The sequence below is a fragment of the Chionomys nivalis genome, chromosome 2, assembly GCF_950005125.1.
Source record: "Chionomys nivalis chromosome 2, mChiNiv1.1, whole genome shotgun sequence".
Taxonomy (NCBI): Eukaryota; Metazoa; Chordata; class Mammalia; order Rodentia; family Cricetidae; genus Chionomys; species Chionomys nivalis.
Genome location: NC_080087.1, coordinates 18,518,712 through 18,540,806, shown reverse-complemented (window position 1 = coordinate 18,540,806; position 22,095 = coordinate 18,518,712). Strand labels below are relative to the sequence as shown.

Sequence of the window (22,095 nt, the reverse complement as noted above, 5' to 3'; positions counted from 1 at the left end):
CACAGACCCAAGCCTCTCCAACCCCTCTCTTCTCTTATAAGCTTATCATTTGAGAAAACAAAGAATACACGGATGCTGCCAGGCCCTGGGAGCCACCACGAACCTTCCCTCCTTTGATGTGCAGTGAGCGGGGGGGGGGGGGGGGGGGGGGAATGGATGGGAGCCAAGGTCGCAGTGGAAGAAGACTTGGGATGTTGTGGGAAGGTTTTCCACCATGAAGCCAGGGTCACCAAGGAAAAGATCTCAGGACAGCATTAGTTACCTGATACTATCAGTAATTATTCTTACAGCTCACCAAGCAAAGCTGCTGTCTCCTTTATCCTGCCGTTTCACCTGTGGCTGAATGCTTTCCAAGGAAAACACCAGTTTCAAAAGACGATGTAATGCAGATTGGAGAATTACCACCAGTTTTCTTGCAGGCCCAGCTTGGGCCGTAAGGAGTGCTGTTTGGACACTGCTCAAGTGACTAGGGACTCCTCCAGCCTCAAAATTATTCCCGTAGGAACAAAGCCAGTCGTGATGGATGGGTGCATGTTTCCATAGTCCCCACCCTCTGAGCCCCACGACTTCTATGCTTCTTTCCTGAGAGTTGTTTATAGCCGCGAGTGTCCTTTGGGGGCTCCCAGAACTGGCACATCTAGATGCCCACTGGGTTAAATAATACATCAAGCCCGTGAAATATCACACTTTTCCCCTTGTGGAGAACATAAGGAGGCAGACTGAGTACAGATCTGAATGTGTGGTTTCCTTGGAGAGAGAAGGTGTAAGCTTTGATTAGCACTGTATCATCCCCAGTGTCTGACACTATCACTCAGTGGTGGGATCCCACACAGGTGAGATCCTGTCGTCTGTTATCTGAACTGTAAGTGTTCGTGGGAAGAACAAGGCACCATTTGCTTTCTCAACCACAGCCTTTGGTGGCACCTGGTCTGTCATCTTAAGGTAATTTAAGAAAACCAATTTTCCTTCTTAGGACTTGGAATTGATGCTTGGTATTTTGTTGTCTGTAAGATGCTGAGTATGGCTGAGAGGGGCGGTAGGAAAACAGTTCAAGTAGCATTTAGTGGGAGAATACCCTGCTTCTCTGGACAATGGGTTGTGGGAAGGAGGGTGAGGCTTTGGTCTGGAGAATCTGAACTTGAGGTAACATCAGTGCTGAGTGTCTCCCCTCTAGCTCAGGCTTTCCCAAACTTTAGCCATCACTAGAATTATTTGGAGGGCTTGTGAAAATCAGACTACTAACCCTTGCCCTGGGGTCTTTGTGTCAGTGGGCCTAGGAGAAGGCCTAAAAATAGAATATCTAACAACCCCCCCGATAGGGGCTGCTGCTGTTAGTCACCTAAGGTCTAGCTGTGGGACCCCCTGGTCTACCTTGTCTTCTGCGAAGGCACCAGGGACATGGCTCTTCATTTTCGGTTTCCTTTTGGAAAGTGGAGTTATTTCATTGCAAGTGTATCCTCCTGCAGACTCGATGGCTGATGCAGGCAGAGGAAGGCCTAACTGAAGCATTCATTGGCACAAGACGCAATGGGTGTTGGTAGAAGGCAGTTCAGCGAGAGTCAGGTTGGGACATGTGCTTGCGTGGGACAGCATTAGTGAAGGTGACTATGTATAGACGAGGCTGATTAACTCATTTAAATGTTCTTGTAAGTTCCCTGTGTCTCTCCAACGTCATATTTGACCTGAGATCAGATTGAACAGTTTAGCTCATCCATTTCCGACTTCTCCTTGAACAGTTGCTTTTGAAGTCATTGGGGAACACTGGATCTTAACCAAGATCACAGTGTGCTTTTGTGAACTCTGTTGGGGCTCACTCAATGCCACTGGGCAGCATCTTTTCTAGAGTCCCCTGTTGTCCTCCTTTGCCTTCTGCAAACACACACTGGGATCTTTAGCAGGCAGGAATACAGACAGATGTCCTAGATTTAACATCAGCACTGTATTCGTTTTTGGGGGTGTCTTCTAGAATAATATTATTTCAGGTGTGGTCGGCAAGGTGGCTGCAGGCCACCAAACGATTAATTAAAACCGATGATCAGAATGCAGTGATGAAGAGCAGTGGCGGGTGGCGTGAAAACACCTAGTGCCATCTCCTGTACCTTCCTTCAGCACTCCTCCCCTTTCCTTCACTGGCTAAGGACAAAGGACAGACAGACACTAAGGAAGGTAGTGGTTCTCAACCTGTTGGTCGTGACCTCTGTGGGGATAGAATGATCCTTTCACGGGAGGTCACCTCAGACCATCAGAAAACACAGATAATATATTACATTACAATTCATAGCAGTAGCAGAATTACAGTTATGAAGTAGCAACAAAAATAAGTTTATGGCGGGGGGGGTTCTTCACAGCATGGGGAACTGTTTTAAAGGGTAGCAGCATTAGGAAGGTGGAGAACCACTCTTTAGAGGTATTGCGAGTAAAGAGGTCCCATCTGGGCCTCCCCTTTGGTGTCCTTTGACCCAGTTTCACAGGCTGTTCCTCGAGAGAAGTCACATTATTCCAGTGTGAGTGTGTGATACAGAGGTGACCTGAAGCTTTGTCCTGTACTGACACTATTATAAGCCAGAAGCCTGGCCACTGAGAAGGCATTGGATTTAGAGGGCTGGACCCAGCTCAGGTGAGAATCGAAAGAATTCACGGGACAAGGGATGGATAGTGGGGGCAGACCCCCACTCCCCACCCCCGCTTCCCTGAGACCTGCAGGTGCGCTGGAGCAGGAAGGTATGTGGGTTCCAAACTCTGGAGTCCCCGTTTCTTCCCTCTGGAGGCCGTTTTCTGCCTTGGCTGATCTCCATTCTGCTCTGCCCAGGCTCCTGCTGATACAACTGCCAAGCTTCTTGCCCCTTGGATGCGCATATTTTAAACCTTTTCTGTAACACCCAGAGGAGCATGCGTCTGGATGGTCAGGTACCCATATCTGCAGCAGGCTTTCTTTTGGACCATCGACCAGCTCCCCAGTCAAGACACAGAGACTTAATATTAGTTATGAATGCTCAGCCTTATCTTATGGTTGCCTCACTAGCTCTCTTAACTAAATTAACTTGTTTCTCTTCATCTACATTTTCCCTTGGGTTCTTTTACTTTTCTTTCTTTCTGTATGTTTTGTTCCATGGCTGGCTGGCTGGTGGCTGGCTGGCTTCTGGCCTTGGGCTTGTCTCTCTCTTTCTCCCTTGTTCTCTTCATTCTTCCTCCTTCTCTCTCTTCCCATTTATTCTCTCTGTCCGCCAGCCCCACCTACCCCTCTACTTCCCAGCTATTGACTGTTCAGCTTTTTATTAGACCCATCAGGTCCCTTAGGCAGGCAAAGTGAAACAAATGCTTGACGTAATGAAACAGATGCAGCACAGACAAATGTAACCTGCCTGTCCACAGTTAACAAAGGCAGCAGAAACAAATGTAGCACGTCTTTGCCTAGTTAAAATAATATTCCACAACAGATAATCTCCAACTTCCCATCCAGACCCAGGCAGGTTGAACACTGCAGGCTCTGAACTAAGAGTTCTAGTCTACTCTGCTGAAGTACACAACGTGGGCTCCTTTTGGCGAATAGACAGGGCTATTTATGGTCCATTTACCTTCTATTAGCCGTTGGCATGTTATATGACCTACTTGGGCCTCATTCTTTTGAGTGAAAATGGGTGCAATAGTGGCATCTATCGCACGAGGGCTTTGTGAAGCATCTGTGATTTAGTGTGTGGAGCATGCAGGAACCACACGGTAAGCTTTCAGTATGGAACAGCCGCCTCTCTCCCCACCCTCTCCCTGTTCCCAGCTGTAAGGACAACGGGAGAAGTCCGCCATACACAAGCTAGGAAGAAGCAAGTGTGCTGGCACCTGGGGCTTGGACTTCCCAGTCTCTAGAACTTGTAAAATGCATGGTTTTGTTGTTTAAGTCACTCAGTCGATGATATTTCTGTTATAGCAGCCCGAACAGCAAAGACGCGGGCAGAGATAAAAACTAAGACCAAAACAAAAACATAAAAACAAAACAAAAAACAAACAAACAAAAAGGCCCACAAAGATTTCAAATTTAGATAGAGTCATTTTTGACTTTTTGCATCACTTTTTCTAGATTAAATTTTTTTCTCTAACGTAAGACATGAGCCTTTCTTTTCTGTTGCATACATTGGCAAGGCACTAATGAAAACAAATACAATCTCAGGGTCATGCCTCTTACACATGAAACTGAAAATGCACTAGAGAAGTCTCTTTCTAGATGTTTTCTTTCAGGACACCAGAATCTATATTTATAAATCTGTTCTTTCAAAAGTGAGCTCTCTGGGCACTTCCTAGGTTCAGGAAGATTGGAGACACTCTCAGAACAAAGTTAAATAGGAGAAAGGTCAAATGCCTTTCTATCCACTGCCAGGAAAATCTAGCACATTATAGCATTTAACATACCCCTTGGTGATTAGCATCTGAGAATAGATTGAGCAAGTGCACAAGTTTGAGAAATGCATGCATTGGAGCAGGACCAAACATGTATGCATAAGACTGTGATCTTTGCTCCTTTACAAAGTCGTCACAGAGTTTGAGAGTGTGTACTTTGCTCCTTTCCTGGCACACCTCCCTCTTCTTGCTTCAACTCCCAGCATTCTCTGCTTCCATCTCTGTTTGTATAAACGCCAGTGTGGGAGTGTGCTGACCTTCCGGGTCAGACTACAGACCATGTTTCTCCTCACTCCGGTGCTAGTAGCGGTTGTCTGCATCTTGATTGTGTGCATCTTTAAAAACGCCGATAGGAGTCCGGAGAGTAAGAAGGAGGAGGTTCAAGCTCGCCCCTGGGCGGATGAAGACTTGAAAGACAGCACAGACCTCCTTCAAGCAGAAGAAGGTAACAACCCATTGCAGGACCGGGCTTCACCCTGCGTGTCCTTATGATGTGTAAACTGATGCCAGGCTGTGGAAAGCAAGTCACGTGGTCAAATCATCACTCCCGTGAAAGCAGAATGATACGTGACAAACACGGGTCCTCTCTCAGGTCACTTACCGGTACCAGCCCCTACTCAGTCCAAAGCCAGGGAGGCTTGGGTCTCTCCCAGCTCAGAGCCTCCTCTGGCAAACACAGTCTCCTTCTCCGGGTGGAGTGGGGAGCTACTGTACAGGGTGAAAGTGAGCGTGGCCAGGTTTTGATTAGAAATAGTGAAACTGAGAAAGTGGCATGTCTAGGGATTAACTAGTTTTTCTCATGCCAGGCCTGTGGGTTAGAGACAAGAGGAGCAGCTTCTGTGCTTAGCAAGATAAAGGTCCAGTATAGGGAATGATATGAAACAAGGCTAGTGACAAACACTGGGAAATTAGGACAGGTGTTTCGGGAAGGCTTGGGGGCCTGTTGGGGCTTTGGGAAAGGACAAAGCTGACCCCGAGGGTTAACAGGTGTGAGCAGCAGGGGATGCTGGAGCAGGAGAGTATGTCAGAGGAGAAACATCAAGCCTACCCCTATGGTCTAATGCTTGGGAGAGATTCCAAGAAGATGTGTAGGTGTGAAGGTGGGGAAGAGGGAGATGGCTATGCTGGCCCTAGAGAGAAGAGCTCAAAGAGTCAGAGAGGGAAGGGGGAACTCGTAAGAGTCTTGAACAGTCTGCATTTGTGTAGACCAAGTTTCCTGTCCCTCCAGCCACTTTTGTCCTGCTAGCCAGCTCCCAAATTAACCACAAAGAGACTTAATAGTAATTATAAATGCTCAATCAATAAATAATTTAGGCTTATTATTAACTGCTCTTGCAACTTAAATTAACACATATTTCTACCCTCCATCACCTGGTGGTACCTTTTATCAGCATGACATTTTCATCTTGCTTAGAGCCTTGTCTCCTCAAGACCCCTCCTGACTCTACCTTTATTCTTCCCAGAGTCCTCTCATTTGGCTCTGCCATCTCATCTCCTCCTGGCTAGCTATTGGCTTATTGGCTCTTTGTTAACAAAGAAAGTAGCACATCTTCACAGTGTACAGAAGGGTTATTCCACAGTCCATTTGGGACATGTTGCCTGAGCTGGGTGTGAGAAATAGATTCTATTTGGAAGAAGAAGCTGTTTAATTTTCAGTGAGTCTTTGCTTCCCAGAGGCTGCCTGGTGTGTGTGTGTGTGTGTATGTGTGTGTGTGTGTGGTGTACACAAGCATGCACGCAAATGTGCATGTGTATGCATACACGCATATGTGCATGTGCATGCATTAGAATCAAGTCAGAAAGTTTCTCAAGAGGACTATCTCTTAGTGTCATATCCTGAAGGACACCCTACTCAGAGTACCAGCTACACAGACGTGCATTGATTTGCAATAGTGTTACGCCCTGAGAAGCCTGTGGCAAGTTAAGAATATTGTGGATTGAAAATGCACTTGATGCACCTAGCTGGGCAAATGTGACTGCTTAGCCAGCCCCAGTGAGCATGCGCAGTGAGCTTAGCGTGAGGCAAACCATCAAATACAGCATCTCCCTTGCAATCAAACACTGAGTCTCATGAGGCTTGTTGAATGCTCCATTGAAAATGAACTACAGGACGGATTCTATGGGTGTTTTTTTGTGACATGGTAAAGTTAGAACCTTCTGAGTCAGATAATTTAAATAGGGGACTCTCTGACCCCACTTGGGAAGCACTTGCCTGTTCTAAGCTTTCATTGAGAACGGTGGTGCGGTTGGAGGGCCTTGGATGCCCGAGTTACAGTGAAGAGCATCATGTTTTAGAAGTCACAGAAGGCCGAGGGAGTGGTTAAGGCTGTGCTATCAATGGACAAGAGAGAAGGATCCAGTTTGGGGGGTGATATAAAGATGTGCTGGACTTAAGGTTAGCTGTGCTGTTAGGTAAGAGATTCTGGCCAGAATGGCACTAGTTTAAGGTGGCGCTCAGAACGTGGAGAACTAATGACTTCACCAAGTGGGTCCTATGGGAGAGAAGGCTGAAGGCAGGGCTTGGAAGACACCAAAAGGTGAGAGGAATGGATGATGTATGGGAGAAAGGAGGAGGCATGAGCAAAGAAAGGACGAGGCATGAGCAAAGATACTCAGAAACCACATCACTCTCGCATAGCAGAATGGAGCCAGCGGGTGCTGGAGTGGGCCACTTCATCTTCACGGTACTACAATAAGGTAAGCATTTACCAATATCCCCATCATAGCAGACTACGGCTCTAGCAGGGTACCACCCACCTAGGCTGGTAGGACTCTGGCAGTCTGTCTCCAGGATGCAGGCATAGAGCTCTTTGCTGGGTAGCCACTCCCACGGAGAAGCCTCAAACAAAGGGGGCATGAAAACAGAATTTCAGAGTTGTTTTTTCCTTCCCTTCCAAGGCTACATTCCTGGGAGCAGTCAGGAGTTCAAGAGCAGAAAGAAGTGGCACTGTTTGTTTTCAGAGGTCCCTGTTAGCTCTCCACTGTGGTCTCTGCAGGAGATTGCTGAGCTCATAGGCTGGACCCTCTGTGCTGTCCCTGTCTCCATTCCCCAGACAGACTGGGGATCTTCTGCCCCAGAAGAGAATGCAGGATGTGCCCCACAGTGCACAGGAAAGTCACTCAGGACAGCCCCATTGCACGTGATGGGGTCTTTTTGTTTGTCTTGATCAGAGATAACGGCTAGCACTGGGCAGCCTCATGCAGCTCCTTGCTGCATGGTGGTACATCAAGAGAGCTACCTTGGCCTTGGAAGCTACCTATTCTTCTGGTGGCCTATAGCTCATGCAAATATGACTAGGCCTTAAGGGTTGGTAATGTCATTCAAGCCACCAAGGGAGCATTCCTTGCATCTGCTCCTCTACAGCTTCCTCACCACAGGGTTTTCTGAATCAACTTTACATGGTTGGAAAGTGTTACTGTCATGGAAGGTGTATATGAACACCTGGCAATGCTCCGGGTTGTTTAGAACTGATTGATAGCAAGCTATATACAATAATTGACCGCTAAGTACATGTGATGGTTGATAGTTAGGTACATGTGATTGTTGCTAGAGCTAGGTATATGTGATGATTGATAGTTAGGTACACGTGATGACGGATAGCTAGGTACGTGTGATGATTGACATCTAGGTACATGTAATGACTCTCCATCACACTTACTTCCTCCTAACTCAATGGTTCTCAACGTTCCTAATGCTGCAACCCTTTAATACAGTTCCTCATGTTATAGTGAGCCCCTCAACCACAAAGTTAAATTTATAACTGTAGTCTTGCTTCTGATTTTGTCTGCATGTGTACATGTATGTAAGTCAGAAGACAAGCTGAGAAGCTGGTTCTCTCCTCCCACCATGTGTGACTATGGGATTGGACCGTAAAGACCTTTAAGTACACTACACTTTATATGCCGGCCCTTGGGTATTCTCTCTTACCTGTTTCCTTTACAACCTCCTCGCTACCCTACCAAAGCCACTATAACTGAAATTCATTTCTTTCTTTGCTTTTCTTCAGGGTCCTAAGTAAACTGGCTCTGGTTCCCCTTGCTCTTTTTGTTCTGTGTTTTCTGTCTTTTGCTCTTTGCCCTAGATTTTTTTTCTGACTTACTATCCACTTATCTTCTATTCGGACAATTTAATCTAAATAGTTCTATCATTTTTCAGAAGTTCTATTTTTCATCTCTGTGCTGTTAAGCTTTTTCTTCCTTCAGCAATACTATAGAGAATCATATAAGTCTGCCCTGTTTACTTCTCTAAGCGTGGTGTCCTAGCTGTTTGCTCTTTTGAGCCTGTGAGTTCTTAGAGCACTGAGGCACCTGTCCTTTTTAAACACTGAGTTTACTAATTTTTACTTAAGATATTCTGTTCCCCCGTGTGCAGGATTGCATTGTTGAATTATTGAGGTTTTTTCCTAAAATTCTTTACATATTGTCATTTGCTTATGCTAGACAACTGGGGTGCTCTCAAGAAGAAACACTAAGTTAGAGGAAGGACACACCAAAAATGTCATAGGCTCCTGAAAGATGACTTGTTTGTAATCCACACTTTCCCAAGGGATGTAACCTGAAGATCTGAACTGATTGAACCTCTGACTGTGTGTGTGGTGTGGGCTTTGATTTTGGTTGTCCTTCCTGCCCGAGGATCAGAAACCGGAAACTGGACTTGCAGGGATTGGCAGACACAAGCAGGAAAAACAGGCCTCTGCACTCACCTCTCTAGGATCCTATTTCCCCTTCATTTTTGGCTTTGGAATGTCTTACTATGTTGTCAGCCTAATGCTTTGCAAAGACAAAACCACCTTATTTGGTAACCTAAATGGGAGATTGCATCCAATAACCTACTCTACCATTTAACAGAAACTTCCATTTGTTATTTTTTTTTTGTAGGCAAAACTCTCCTTTACTTTGATTTTTAACAGGCCTAGAATTTGAAGGATGATCATGATTAGTGGTGAAATTTCTACGTATTTTTATTTTCCTTCATACAAACTTCGGTTGGCTATTTTGACCTCATGTAACCTCACAGACTCTCCTGGAACTTCATTCCCTTCCCTACAGTGACCAGGGAGGTAGCTGAATTTGCTGTGCCTCTGTCTCCTATTTGCAGATGCTGACGAATGGCAGGAGTCAGAGGAGAGTGTGGACCACATCCCGTTCTCTCATACCCGGTACCCAGAGCAGGAAATGAAGACGAGATCCCAGGAGTTCTACGAACTCCTCAATAAGAGACGCTCTGTCAGGTTCCTCAGCAGCGAGCAAGTCCCAATGGAGGTCATTGAGAACGTCATCAGGGCAGCAGGTTGGTAATTTGGGTGCTGAGGCTTGGAGAACATCAACTCCCCTGTGCTGTGAGCGCATTGGAACAGCACTGAAGTCCAAACATGCAGACGACTGGAGTAGTCTGTTTATTTATGAAGGTTTTCCCACTGTTCATGATGGCCAGTGATTTTTTTTACTTACTACATTTTGACTCTGTGTGTGTGTGTGTGTAAGTGTGTAAAAGATGTGATGACAGTTTGCAACTTATGAAGTCGATACATTGTATGAACTTCTATTTAAAACTAAATACTCTGAATAGGTTAGTGCACAGTGCAGGAGAAATATCTCTCCCCTCACTGAAACAGGCCCCTCGTCTACACTCAATTCACATTCACATGTTTATCTTCCAGGAAACAACCTTCCTGTCATTCAGGTACAGTAATTGCTTGAGCTAACAAAGTAGCAAGATTTCCTTATGTGAATTTGCAAAATAAACTGAAGCAAGATCAGTTCACTGAAATGTATATTCCTGTCTCTGTTAAGGGGGAAATTAAGAACTGTGTTGCTCCACACTCCTCTGTGACTGTCCTTGCTGTGGTCCTACTCTGCCTAAGCCACATTTAAGCTCCTGTGTGGAGCTTGTCCCGTGCTCATTGAGACCCAGCTCTAACCCGAAACGTGTCAAGAACATTTTGTTTCAGCTAAGAGTACAAATGCCTTAGATAGTTGTACCCTTATCCTAAGTGGCAACAATCATTACTCCAACCCTGTGAGTGTGTGCTTGTGTGCATGTGTGTGTGTTTAAATTAAGGTAAATTTCTCTTCTCTTCTTCCTCTTCTTGCTCGTCTTCCTCCTTCTATAGCAGTGCTTTTCAACCTTCCTAAGCTGTGACCCTTTAATACAATTCTTTGTGTTGTGATGCCCCCCAATTATAACATTATTTTCATTACTATTCATAACTGCAATTTTGTTACTGTTGCAAATTGAAATGTATACGTCCGACACGCAGGACATCTGATAGGTGGACCCCTGTGCAGTTCTCGACCCACAGGATGAGAATCACTGCTCTAGAGCTTTATCACACCGTCCCTGCTTGTGCCTGTGATCCTCCTGCCTCAACCTCCCGAGTACTGGATGGGACTCCAGGCATGCATCACCACAACAGCTGCTAGTGTGCTTCCTCTTAACGAGCAGCTTTCCGCTCCTCTTCTGTCTTACGTTGATTTTGATGTGATGGGCAACAGGAACCGCGCCAAGTGGGGCCCACACTGAGCCCTGGACCTTTGTGGTGGTGAAGGACCCAGTCGTGAAGCATCAGATCCGAGAGATCATCGAGGAGGAGGAAGAGATGAACTACATGAGGAGGATGGGAGACCGGTGGGTCACAGACCTGAAGAAACTGAGGTACAGAGCTGATGAGCTAGGGAGGCTTGTCTTTGACTGTTAAAGGACGAAATTACCATGGTAGGCCCTGGGTTTGTGGAATTCAACGTTATTTTTATTAATTATCTTATTTTGATGCTATATTAACTGCTCATACTAATATGGCTCAGTGTGATATTTGAATCCATGCGCACAGGCTGCATGGGTCAAGTCTCGCCTGTTTCTGTTTTGTTTTGTTTCTTGCTTTATTTTGAAGTGGTTGTGAAAAGTAAGAACCAGCTTCTGCAAAGGCGCTGACCCAAATCATTGCTGCTTTTCATTATTTTTAAAATGTTTAAAGATTTCTTTTATATTTTAACTTATGATTATGCATCTGTATGTCAGGGGGTCGATATGTATGTGTTGGTTCCCATAGAAGTCAGAGATATTGGATCCCCTGAAGTTACAGGCACTTAACAGCTGCCTGATGTGGTTGCTGGAACCTGAGCGTGGGTCCCCTGGAACAGCAGAAAGTGCCCTTAACTTCTCAGTCATCTCTCTAGCCAAGAAATAATCACTCCTTACCTAAAACTGAAGAATTACTTCACTTTCCCCCTGTCTGGAACATATTATTGCGACACCCTTTTTAAAAGATTTCAAATGAAGAAAAACGAGTCTTGTTTTAAGGACAAGCTAAATAGATCTGTGCCATCAAACAGACATGGGTTCTATTCAAAAGGGACTGTGGGTTCCTCCCTGCAAAAGAAAACAGAAAGGAAATAGGGTGAGAGGGGTCAAGGTGGGTGGGTACTGCCTCTCACCTCTCAAGAAGGTTCTAAAGGAGGCAAGTCAAGTGCTTAGCTCTCGGAGCACAGAGAGGCCCAATACCTCTGTCTCCCTGAGGTGGGCCTTCTGTGACAGGTTCTTTATCACCCATTTGACACTCCACAGTGATGGGGCTGAGAAGAACAGTGGGGTCACAAGCTTGGAGACAAGGTAGGACTTCTATCCCAGGAGCGGGAGCAAGGCGAGAAGACCTAGACCTCTCGGCCCTGTTATCCTGAAGGGACAATTTTCTCTAGGATATTTATACTGTATCAGAACTCATGTGTTATGGAGAACATAACTTCATACCATGCTCTCAGATAGGTGTGGGGTATTAGCAGTGAAATTATAATCCCTACTGTCTATTCCTGGGAGGAATGGCTGAGTAAAAGTCAGTTTGAGGTCTGCACTTAGTGAAATACTAAACTAGCTGGACACTTCCTGTCACCGACACAGAACTGTCCTCTCCTCTGCGCCCATTGTCCTTACAAACACCTTCCAAGAATCTAAAACAGCCGCACCACTCAGCATTTTCACTATGCTTACTTTTCTTCTGATTTTATAGGCTTTTTTGTTTACTAATCTATAATCAAACCAAGTACCTCTGGAGAATACAATTCAGTTACAGAGTCGCTTAACCAACAACATGTACATTGGGACACACTTGCACAGACACACACTCACACAGACAAAGATACACACACACACACACACACACACACCCCTCCAGGCGTTCAAAGAGCCCAGGTTTAAAAGTCTCTCACTATCCTCACTTAAAAGCCTCTTGTGTCCAGAATCGCAGTAGGTGCATATTAGGCAATGGAAGACATCGTAGTTAAAAATGATGGGCACCAGTGGGAGCCGGGTGGGTGGCTCAGAGGTAGGAGTGCTTACCGGGCAAGCCTGGGAACCTGGGTTCACAGCCCTAGCACCCGTGTTATGGGAGTGTGTGCTGGAGAGATGGTGCAGAGATTGAAAGCATGTACTGCTCTTCCGGGGGACCTGAACCCAATTCTCAGCAACCAAATCAGGGACTCACAATTACCTTAACTCTAGCTCCAGGGCATCTGACACCGCTGGCTTTTTTATACCTGCATAAGTATATATACCTACATACAGACACATGCACAAACACACGTACACACATGCGCGTGCACACACACAATTTAAATGATAATATAAACAATGTTCTTAAAAAACTAGAAATGACTGCGCACACCTGTCACTCCATTGTTATGTGTGTGGGGCAGAGACAGGAGGATTACTGGGACTTGTTGGCTGCCAGCCTGGTCCTAGCTTCAGTGAGAGAGACTGTCTCTGGGGGAATAAGATGGAGAGCAATAGAGTAGAATGTTGGATGTTTTCCTCTGATCTTTGCATGGGCACATGGGCATGTGACCAGTACACACCTCACACACAGACACATACCACATACATATGTGCCACAGGCATGCATGCTGAACGGCAAGTGGACAACGTGCCCAGTCACTCTTTTTAGCCACCTTTGAAGCCCATAGCTGGTATTTTCAACATGTAACATGGGTCCAGCAGACCATAAAAACCTTACCGTTCCTAGTTTGGGGAGACCTCTACCCAGACCTGAATTTGCCAACTCTCCTTTCAGGGGTCCTTGCTCTTGTAGCTTTCTGTTTGCTCTCATGTCTTAAAGAATTCGTATAAAACTGAATTAACCAAGACTAAACAAAAAATTAGGTGATAAGGTATGTAAAGTAAATGAAAAATATATTTGAGTGATCACCTTGCCTTAGAATATCGGTGAGCTGTTTAACCATGTTGTGGAATATTATTTTAAGATGTGTTACATGTGTTTATGCTGGAAAGCATTTGTTTTAATGATGCAAAGATGTGTTGCATTCTTTTATGTTGCATTTGTTTAACTCTGTGAAGTTGTGTTACTGAAACACCTGACTGGTCTAATAAAGAGCTGAATGGCCAATAGCGAAGCAGGAGAAAGGATAGGTGGGGCTGGCAGGAAGAGAGAATAAATTGGAGGAGAAATCTGGGAAGAGATCGAGGAGCAAGGAAAAAGGGACCAACCACCCAGCCACACAGCCAGACATGAAATAAGAAGGAAAGAAAAGATATAGAGAAAGGTAAAAGCCCAGAGTCAAAAGGTAGACAGGATAAGCTAAGAAGAGCTAGCTAGAACAAGCTAAGCTAAAGCCAGGCATTCATAGGTAAAAATAAGACTCCGTGTATGATTTGTTTGGGAGCTGGATGGTGCCCCCCAAAAGAACAGAGATTAAAAGAGTAAAAACAACAACAAACCAGCTCATAATCATCCTCAAATCCTTTAAACATGCGTATTATTTACCTCTACTCTGCACATATTTTATACACTTTTAAATTTTAATCAGGTCTGGAAAAAGGATTAGGCGATTAAGAGCACTTGCTGCTCTTACAGAGGACCTGAGTTTGATTCCCGGCACTCATATGGCAACTCACAGTGGTCTGTAACTCTGGTCCCAGGGGATCCAGTGTCTTCTTTTGGCTTCTCTGGGCACCAGGTATCCACACGGCATACATACATACTTACGTGCATACAAGGCACTCATACCCATAACATAAAAATAAATAAATATTTTAACGTTAATTTTGACCATTATGAATATGATCAGAATCTTAAATCATGAAAATGTCAAAAGCATAGTACAAATTACATAGCAAAATGCAGCCTGGGTCACGGCACAGCCTCTTGGGGGTGCTCATCTCCCTTGGTGCAGGATGGAGAGCAACTGCTGGCCTGCTCATGGCCTGCCGGCAGCAGCGTGAATCATTGGGGACCACTGAATGCTGGAAATCCAGGGAGCCCAGACAGTGATTAAAAGGGATCCTTTTAGGGGCTGGAGAGATGGCTCAGAGGTTAAGAGCATTGCTTGCTCTCCCAAAGATCTTGAGTTCGATTCCCAGCAACAACATGGTGGCTCACAGCATCTGTAATGGGGTCTGGTGCCCTCTTCTGTCCTGCAGGCATACACACACAGACAGAATATTGTATACATAGTAAATAAATTTAAAAAAATAAAAGGGATCCTTTTATATCAGCATTTCTGAGATTTCAAATTGTGATGCTTGTATTAGTACAAGTCACTTTCCACATTAACTCACTTAACGATGAACACGCGAGATGGAAACACAGGAGCAAGCTTCTCACACGAGGAAGTGGCAGAGAGAATGCAGCCAGCTACCCTGGCTCCGGAGTTGATCTAAACAATGAATGTTCTCCATTTCTGGGAGGTGGGAAAGTACTAACAATGGGGCTCAGCTGGCTGAATGGACCAGACGATCCTTGAGAGCGATGTCTTGAGAGCAACAGAGGGCTATACGCTTCAGGTGTCTTTAAATAGTGACACGTAACTGGGCTAAACAATAAAATGAATAGGGACCGCCTCTTGATAATTAGTTGCACATAATAGCCCATGGGGAACAGGAAGCAGTTAGCTCTCTTTTCGACATCTCTTCTAGAATGAAGTTTCAGCACAGATGTAGGGGGCCAGAGTAATGGAATCAAGGAAGATATGTTTGGAGTGAAGGACAAAAATTTCAAGCTATCATTGATACCCATTGGCTCACTCAGAAGCCACTGCCTCTTTCGCCAGTGAGGGTTCCTCCTTCTTCTGTCATCTGCTAATTCCCCTTGCCACCACTGCTGTCTCCTCCACTTGCTCCTTTCCTTGTCCTGGAACCCTTACCTCCTCCTTCTGTTCTCCCCAGCCTGGCCCTCCTTTGACCACCCTCCTGCCTGTGGCATGGCCCCGGCCAGGCTTATAGTTTCCCTCCATCAAGGATGACTTTGTAGTTCTTACTCACACAATCCACGTTCCTGAAATGGATTTTATCACACGTTGCTCTGGTCAACAATGCAGGGTAAACCCTCCATCACCTACCAAATGAAGGCCAAGACCTTGCAAAATCTACAGGTACCTACCAGCCCACTATGGCCTGGCATGCCCTCCGTCCTTCGGGCTCCGGGAAGTTTTCTGGTCTTTCCACATCCTCTTTCCTTACTGGCCATACTCGCCCATTCATTCCTCCTGGGGCACTTTCTCCAACTCTCCTTCTTCAGCTTCACTGAGCAACTGAAGTTCGTTTCTGTGGCTTCAGTGTTCTTTTCCAAATCAACACTTTGCTTGGAATACTTGGACACACTTGTTATCTGGTTCTTTAGTGCCGCCCAGCAGGCCTCATTTTGCTGAGTATCAGCTTGGTGACCCCAGGCTGTAGGATCTTTGCCTCTTTCAATCTTTCACAAGCTTTGCAATGCTAACACACACACACACACACACACACAGTTTTCGACTTCATTAACATTATAGAAAAAAGATGAATGTGGAAAAGAGTTAAAAGTCCAGTTCTTTTTGCTTTAAAATAAAAAAGAGAAGTAAATGTGTATTTAAACTAAGTAAATGTGTGGATAAACTAGGGTAGTTTATTTTTTTTTTAGAAAGAAGAGAATAAAAAGCAACCCAAATTTGAGTAAATATTCTCCTGAATATCTCTCCATGGCATCCCTCCAGAACCAATTGGATTAAGGAGTACCTGGACACCGCCCCGGTTCTGATTCTCATTTTCAAACAAGTGCACGGTTATGCTGCAAATGGAAAGAAAAAGGTCCACTACTACAATGAGATCAGCGTGTCCATTGCCTGTGGCATCCTGCTGGCTGCACTGCAGGTATGTTGCCCATCTGCATGCCCAAGGTAGACCAGGAAGACACGGAACCAAGAGTGGCTTTAGCCAGCGGTTCTCGCTGTTCCTAACACTGTGACTCTTTAACACAGATTCTCATGCTATGATAACCGCCAACCAAAAAAAAATTAAGTTGTTGCTACTTCATAAATGTGATTTTGCTACTGCTACGAATCATAATGTAAATATCTGTGTTTTCCAATGGGCTTTGGGGGTTATGACCCACAGGTTGAGAACCACTGCTTTAGCAGGAAGTTTCAGGCAAGTTTCCAATTTAGGGATCATTTGAGAATTGTTTATCTAAAGTTGAGTTTCTAGAAAAGGTCAATGTGATTGACAGCAAACCCTGGAAACCAGAATTGGTGGGCATCACGATTCTGCAAGCTGATTTTCTCCTTGGAAATTCACTTGTAATATCTCAGAGTCAGAAAAGCGGTGTTTGCTCTCTTCCATAAACAGCATGGAGCTTAGGGCTCTGAGCAGTCACAGGAGCAGAAAGCAGAGCCAGAAGATCTCAGAGATACACTCCCCTCAGCTCACACTGCTCCTTTCTAGGCTGATGTGATGATTAAGCAGCCACCAGGCTCTCAACTCCTTCCTTGAGAGGTTCCCTATTCTGCATTGCCTCAGGAAGATAGCCATGAGCTTACAATTTTTCTGCAGAGGTCCTAGAGCAACGCAAATGTGAAACGGAGCAGGACTGAGCTCTGCCTCTCAAACCCTGTGCCATCTTTGGAAAACTCTGGGGATTAGATAGCGTATTAACAGTTCATCTGATGGAGACTTGGGGTTCGGTGGAGGGATGAGGGAGAGCTGCTAAACACACAAATTAACGCAATGAACAATATTGCAAGAGAGAGTGGTCCTGCTTTGAAGGAAGGGTCAGTTTTATACAGATGAGGTTCCTCGGCATCTCCGAGAAAGACGTGGCTTGCGTCTGACGCCTTACAACATTTGGCTGTGGCTGCTTCTCAAACTACCCTGAGGAGCTTGGCTTTGGCTTTTCTTCCTGTAGGCAGATGAATGAAGGTGTCTTGGAACAGTGTCCACCATAGAGCATTGCAATTGATTTAGGTTTGGGGAGAAGCAGGGTGAGCCTGGTGCCAGCCCCCTTGCACAGTGCCCTTGGCCTCTGGAAAGGGTTAGCCAGACTAGTGTTCCTGTAGAGCTTGTTGCTTTCTAGTTTCCCAGAATCCCAAGGCAGTTTATGACTGGGGGAAGAGAGAAAAGTGTTCCTGGAACCTGATCCCTAACACAGTAACTTGATAAGATGGAATGGGATGGCCATGCAGGAAGCCAGAGGCAGCTCCTGGCCTTCCTCTGGGTTCAGGCTTCAAGGTGGCCAGGTGACTGGGGAAGCGTGGGTAGGAGGGGGAACAGCTGGGGAGGAGCCCAGAGGGCATCGTATGTGTGTACAGACACGTCTGCCTGTGCTTCCCCAGCATGTGTCACAAGCCCTGGGTTTTATTATTTTATGAGTTATGGGTTCTGTGAGGTTGGACCCAGGTCCTCAGGCCTGCAAGGCAGGTACTTCACTGGTGGAGCGATCTCCCTAGGCATTGCATGCCTCTTGTGGATGAAGATATGTGATGATGTGTATAAGACCTCAGGGGACCCCGTAGTAATTCACTCCAGATCCTTATAAACATGTGGGTTCAGAAGTTACTATTATGGCTATTAATAACAAATAATCATCAGATGGGTAACTGGAATTCTGGAAAGAACGTCTGTCAGGAAAACTACAATGGACTTAGGCTGTAGACAGTGTTGTTGGACTGCCATTGCTATTATGGTCAGATACAAGACACAGACCAGATCCTAAGCTTATCTTTGCCATTCTTTAAGGATAGTTACTCTCTCTCTCTCCCTCTCTCTCTCTCTCTCTCTCTCTCTCTCTCTCTCTCTCTCTCCCCCTCCCTCCGTCCCCCTCCCTCCCTTCCTCCCTCCCTCCCTCCCTCCCTCCCTCCCTCCCTCCCTCCCTCTCTCTCTCTCTCTCTCTCTCTCTCTCTCTCTCTCTCTCTCGAGACAGGGTTTCTCTGTGTAACCCTAGCTGTTCTGGTACTCACTCTGTATACCAGGGCAGCCTCGAACTCACAGAGATCTGCCTGCTTCTGCCACCCGAGTGCTGGGATTAAAGGTATGCTCCACCACAGTCCTGCTGAGAGTTACTCTTCAAAGTCACTTTCATAAAACAGTCATTCCTATTGCTCACTCATTAGAAAATAAGATGTTATTCTTCGAGGTTTTTCCTGTTACTTGTCTAAAGAGGAGGCAGGCAGGGGAGCACTGGCAAGGTTCATAGGGCATCACCTAACTGCCAGCCTCTTTGCCACTCAACTTCAGCGAGAAATGACAAATGAGCAGGAGTAGAAAAGATGAGAACGGCCCTGGGCTGGAAAAAGAGTTGTGTTTTGCCTGACATTAAAGTGCTTGTTTGTTCTCTCTTGTTTCAGAACGCAGGGCTAGTGACAGTCACGACCACGCCCCTAAACTGTGGTCCTCGTCTGAGGCTGCTCCTGGGCCGTCCCTCACATGAGAAGCTGCTGGTGTTGCTTCCTGTGGGGTACCCCAGCAGAGAGGCCACAGTGCCTGACCTCAAGCGGAAAGCTCTGGACCAGATCATGGTGACAATATAATCAGTCACCCCGTGCTGGGATGACACTTGCTTCCCCCCTCTGGGTCTGCTGGCTTCTCTTGCTCTCTGAGTCAGGTCTCCTCTGCCCACTGGTGAGCAAGAAAGGTACTTCTCATGTCATAAAATCTTTTCACACTCTCTAGAACTTTCTGTCCAGTAAGTACTGTTTTTGATGAACTGTTTTAGTGAACACAGGGTAAGAAGTCAAGAAGCATGCACACCTTAACTCCTCTACAAAATTAGAGGCGATTATTTCCATTTACTTAGAAAATTCATACAGAGAAATCCCATTTGAAAGTTTGCTGTAGTTCTAAGGGTTACCTATACAATGATTTATAATTTAAATATTTACTAATAACGTGGTCTTTTGGCCTTTTGCTTTCTGGTGGCTTTGAGACTATGAATGTGCTATTGAGACCTATTCTGCTATTGTGCTCCATGGAAATTCAATCTTGAATGAATAACCATTAAAGTCACTAATACTCTGTGCCATGACCTTGCTGGCAGTTATCTGTACATTATAACTGCACGGGGTGTGTTAGAGCTGGTTTATACTAGCACGTGGAACCTGGGAATTAAATATTCTGGAATTTTGGAACAAGTTATTCAATTGGTTGAGGCTTAAAATTGCCCTTGGTGAAGGTGTTTGCACAAAAGAAGTTGGCAGCCAGCACAGAGCAGCTCCAGCTTTTCAGAGGAACTGCTCACCACACACAGCCTTTCCTTCCTTCTGCTCTCATGAAACACACCTACCTGTTCTTCAGGAAACAGCAATATTCTTTGGGACTTCCCTGGGGACAAGTGTCCAACTGTTTCTGCCAGAGCTAGTCCATCACCCCTCCCCACCCACTGGCACTCCCAGTGTCCTGGTGTCCATGTCTTTATTTTTGTTGTTTGGGCATTTGTCCATCCAGCTAGTCTATTCGCGTCTTGGTGTCACTACCGTGGCATCTTCCTCCTCCTCTCCATTTTCCTTTTCCTTTTGTCCTTTTCTTCCCACTATTCCTCCTTTTCTTCTTTGTACCTCAGCTGGGCTGTTAATGAGAGAAAGCTGGTGCCCCCTCATGTGGGGAAGATGGTCTTTCTTTGCTCTGAAACAGAATTAGACTTACAGGAACCAACACCTTTAGCCTTGAGGTCCTTTGAAGTATCGAGATGCTCGCAACATCTACACATCTTCGGTTTTCTCTACATGCACTTTCCCTCCCCTCCCTGTGACCAGTGTGTGTCCCTAGGGTTTTGCTGAAATGAAGTTTCTTTTAATGCTATTGTGGTTTTTGTAGATTCTCATGGGCGGGAATGGGAACCAATTTATGTACATCTTATTATTGTATTGGACAAAGTTTCTCTGAGTTTCAAATATCAGAATAATAAATACTTGGTTGTCACAGTATAAATAAGCACAAACACACATTCAATATGTCATCTTTTTCTAACGTCTGGAAATGGAGCTCAAAATTTTCTTTGATGTTGTTTTCATCTGTTCTTCAGAGTAAAACTGAGGTGCAAAAAGGACCTTGTTGCCTTTGTAGGGTCCCTCCTAGCCCCACACATGGAAGGTGGGGAAGGAAAAGGGTCCCCATTGTGACTGTTCAGGTATATAGCCACCAGAGAGGATGAAGAAAGCCAAGGTTCCACAGGAGTGGAAATGAGGGACCCTCAAGTAAACAGCATCACGGGGAACTAGCTGGTCATTTTCCTATCATTGTCCCTAAAAAGATACATGACCCTGGTCTCTCATGTTCAACAAAGTCACAAAGATAAAGCTCTAAGAAGGGCTTTGGCAGATGCCTTTTGGGGAATTCAGAACAAAATAACGGTGGTAGTGGTGAGGTGGTGGCGGTGATGATGATGGTGGTGGTGGTGGTAATAGTGATGGTTGTGGTGATGGTGATAGTGGTGGATAGTGGTGGTGCTGATGATGGTGGTGATACTGATGGTGGTGGTGGTGGTGCTGATGGTGGTGATGCTGATGGTGGTGGTGGTGCTGATGGTGATGATTGCAGTGGATAGTGGTGGTACTGATGGTGGTGGTGGTGGTGGTGGTGGTGGTGGTGGTGGTGGTGGTGGTGATGGTGGTGGTGGTGGTGATGGTGGTGGTGGTGGTGATGGTGGCGGATAGTGGTGGTGCTGATGGTGGTGGTGGTAGTTACTAGCTAGGGAACACTGTAGTTTGGGTATTGATAGTACATGTGTGACACACGACAAAGTACACAGGGACAAAGCACCACATATACAGCTTACTACAAAGACAAAGAAGGAGCTCCCACATAGGAAGAGTGGAACAGAGCAAACCTCGCTACCGTCTTCCAATGAGAGGTAGGCCATATACATGCTGTTAGTGAAACTTCCATCTCAGGAGTACTGAGGACAGTCCCTTTCCTGTTTCTTATTTGCTCCTTATGGGAGGAATAGTGCTTTCTCTGATAAGTGAAATTGGGGGGGGGGGGGGATGGATATTGCACATGCTCAGACACAAACATGTACTCTGTCTTATGCTGCCTTGCACATGCTCACACGCCACCGTGTACTCCATCTTACACCGCATGGACAAATAGGGTGACTATTCACCAGAAAGATGGTTCACCAACTGATGTGTCTGAAGATTTGAGCTTTTGAAGAGCAATCGGAATTTTGTATTCTAACTGGAAGAAATATGGTTATCAGTGAATATTTTGCCTGAGGGGAACAAGAACCATAATGGCTATTTCCTAGCTACCTACAAAGTAGCCCCTTATTATTTGGGTGAAATAGAATTATGAAACATAATATCACCAATCTACACAGAAGTATAAAAGGTGAGAGATAAGAACGAAGTGGCACCAGCTCTGCCTCCATGGTGCCCCCACCTCCCCCACTAAAACAAAGCAGAGTGGAGAGTAGCCAGCACCCTTCTGGGTGGTCTCAGCTAATCTGTGGAGAA

General features: G+C 45.6%; 1 protein-coding gene across 1 annotated transcript; it reads left to right on the top strand.

Moving 5' to 3' along the window:
* The first annotated feature begins 4,663 nt into the window (after positions 1–4,663).
* Iyd (iodotyrosine deiodinase) lies at positions 4,664–20,548 on the top strand. The gene is made up of 5 exons (XM_057762576.1): positions 4,664–4,834; positions 9,488–9,679; positions 10,885–11,044; positions 16,366–16,522; positions 18,991–20,548. The coding sequence occupies exons 1-5, from the start codon at positions 4,669–4,671 to the stop codon at positions 19,171–19,173; spliced, it is 858 nt and encodes a 285-aa protein (XP_057618559.1). The 5' UTR covers positions 4,664–4,668; the 3' UTR covers positions 19,174–20,548.
* The last annotated feature ends 1,547 nt before the right edge of the window (positions 20,549–22,095 follow it).

What these genes read in the sequence shown, in the direction of transcription:
- Iyd (XM_057762576.1), top strand. Translation starts at nt 4,669, where the DNA reads ATGTTTCTCCTCACTCCGGTGCTAGTAGCGGTTGTCTGCATCTTGATT. An exon ending in GAACGTCATCAGGGCAGCAG is followed by an intron (nt 9,680 to 10,884) that starts GTTGGTAATTTG and finishes GATGGGCAACAG; the next exon opens with GAACCGCGCCAAGTGGGGCC. An exon ending in TCCTGCTGGCTGCACTGCAG is followed by an intron (nt 16,523 to 18,990) that starts GTATGTTGCCCA and finishes CTCTTGTTTCAG; the next exon opens with AACGCAGGGCTAGTGACAGT.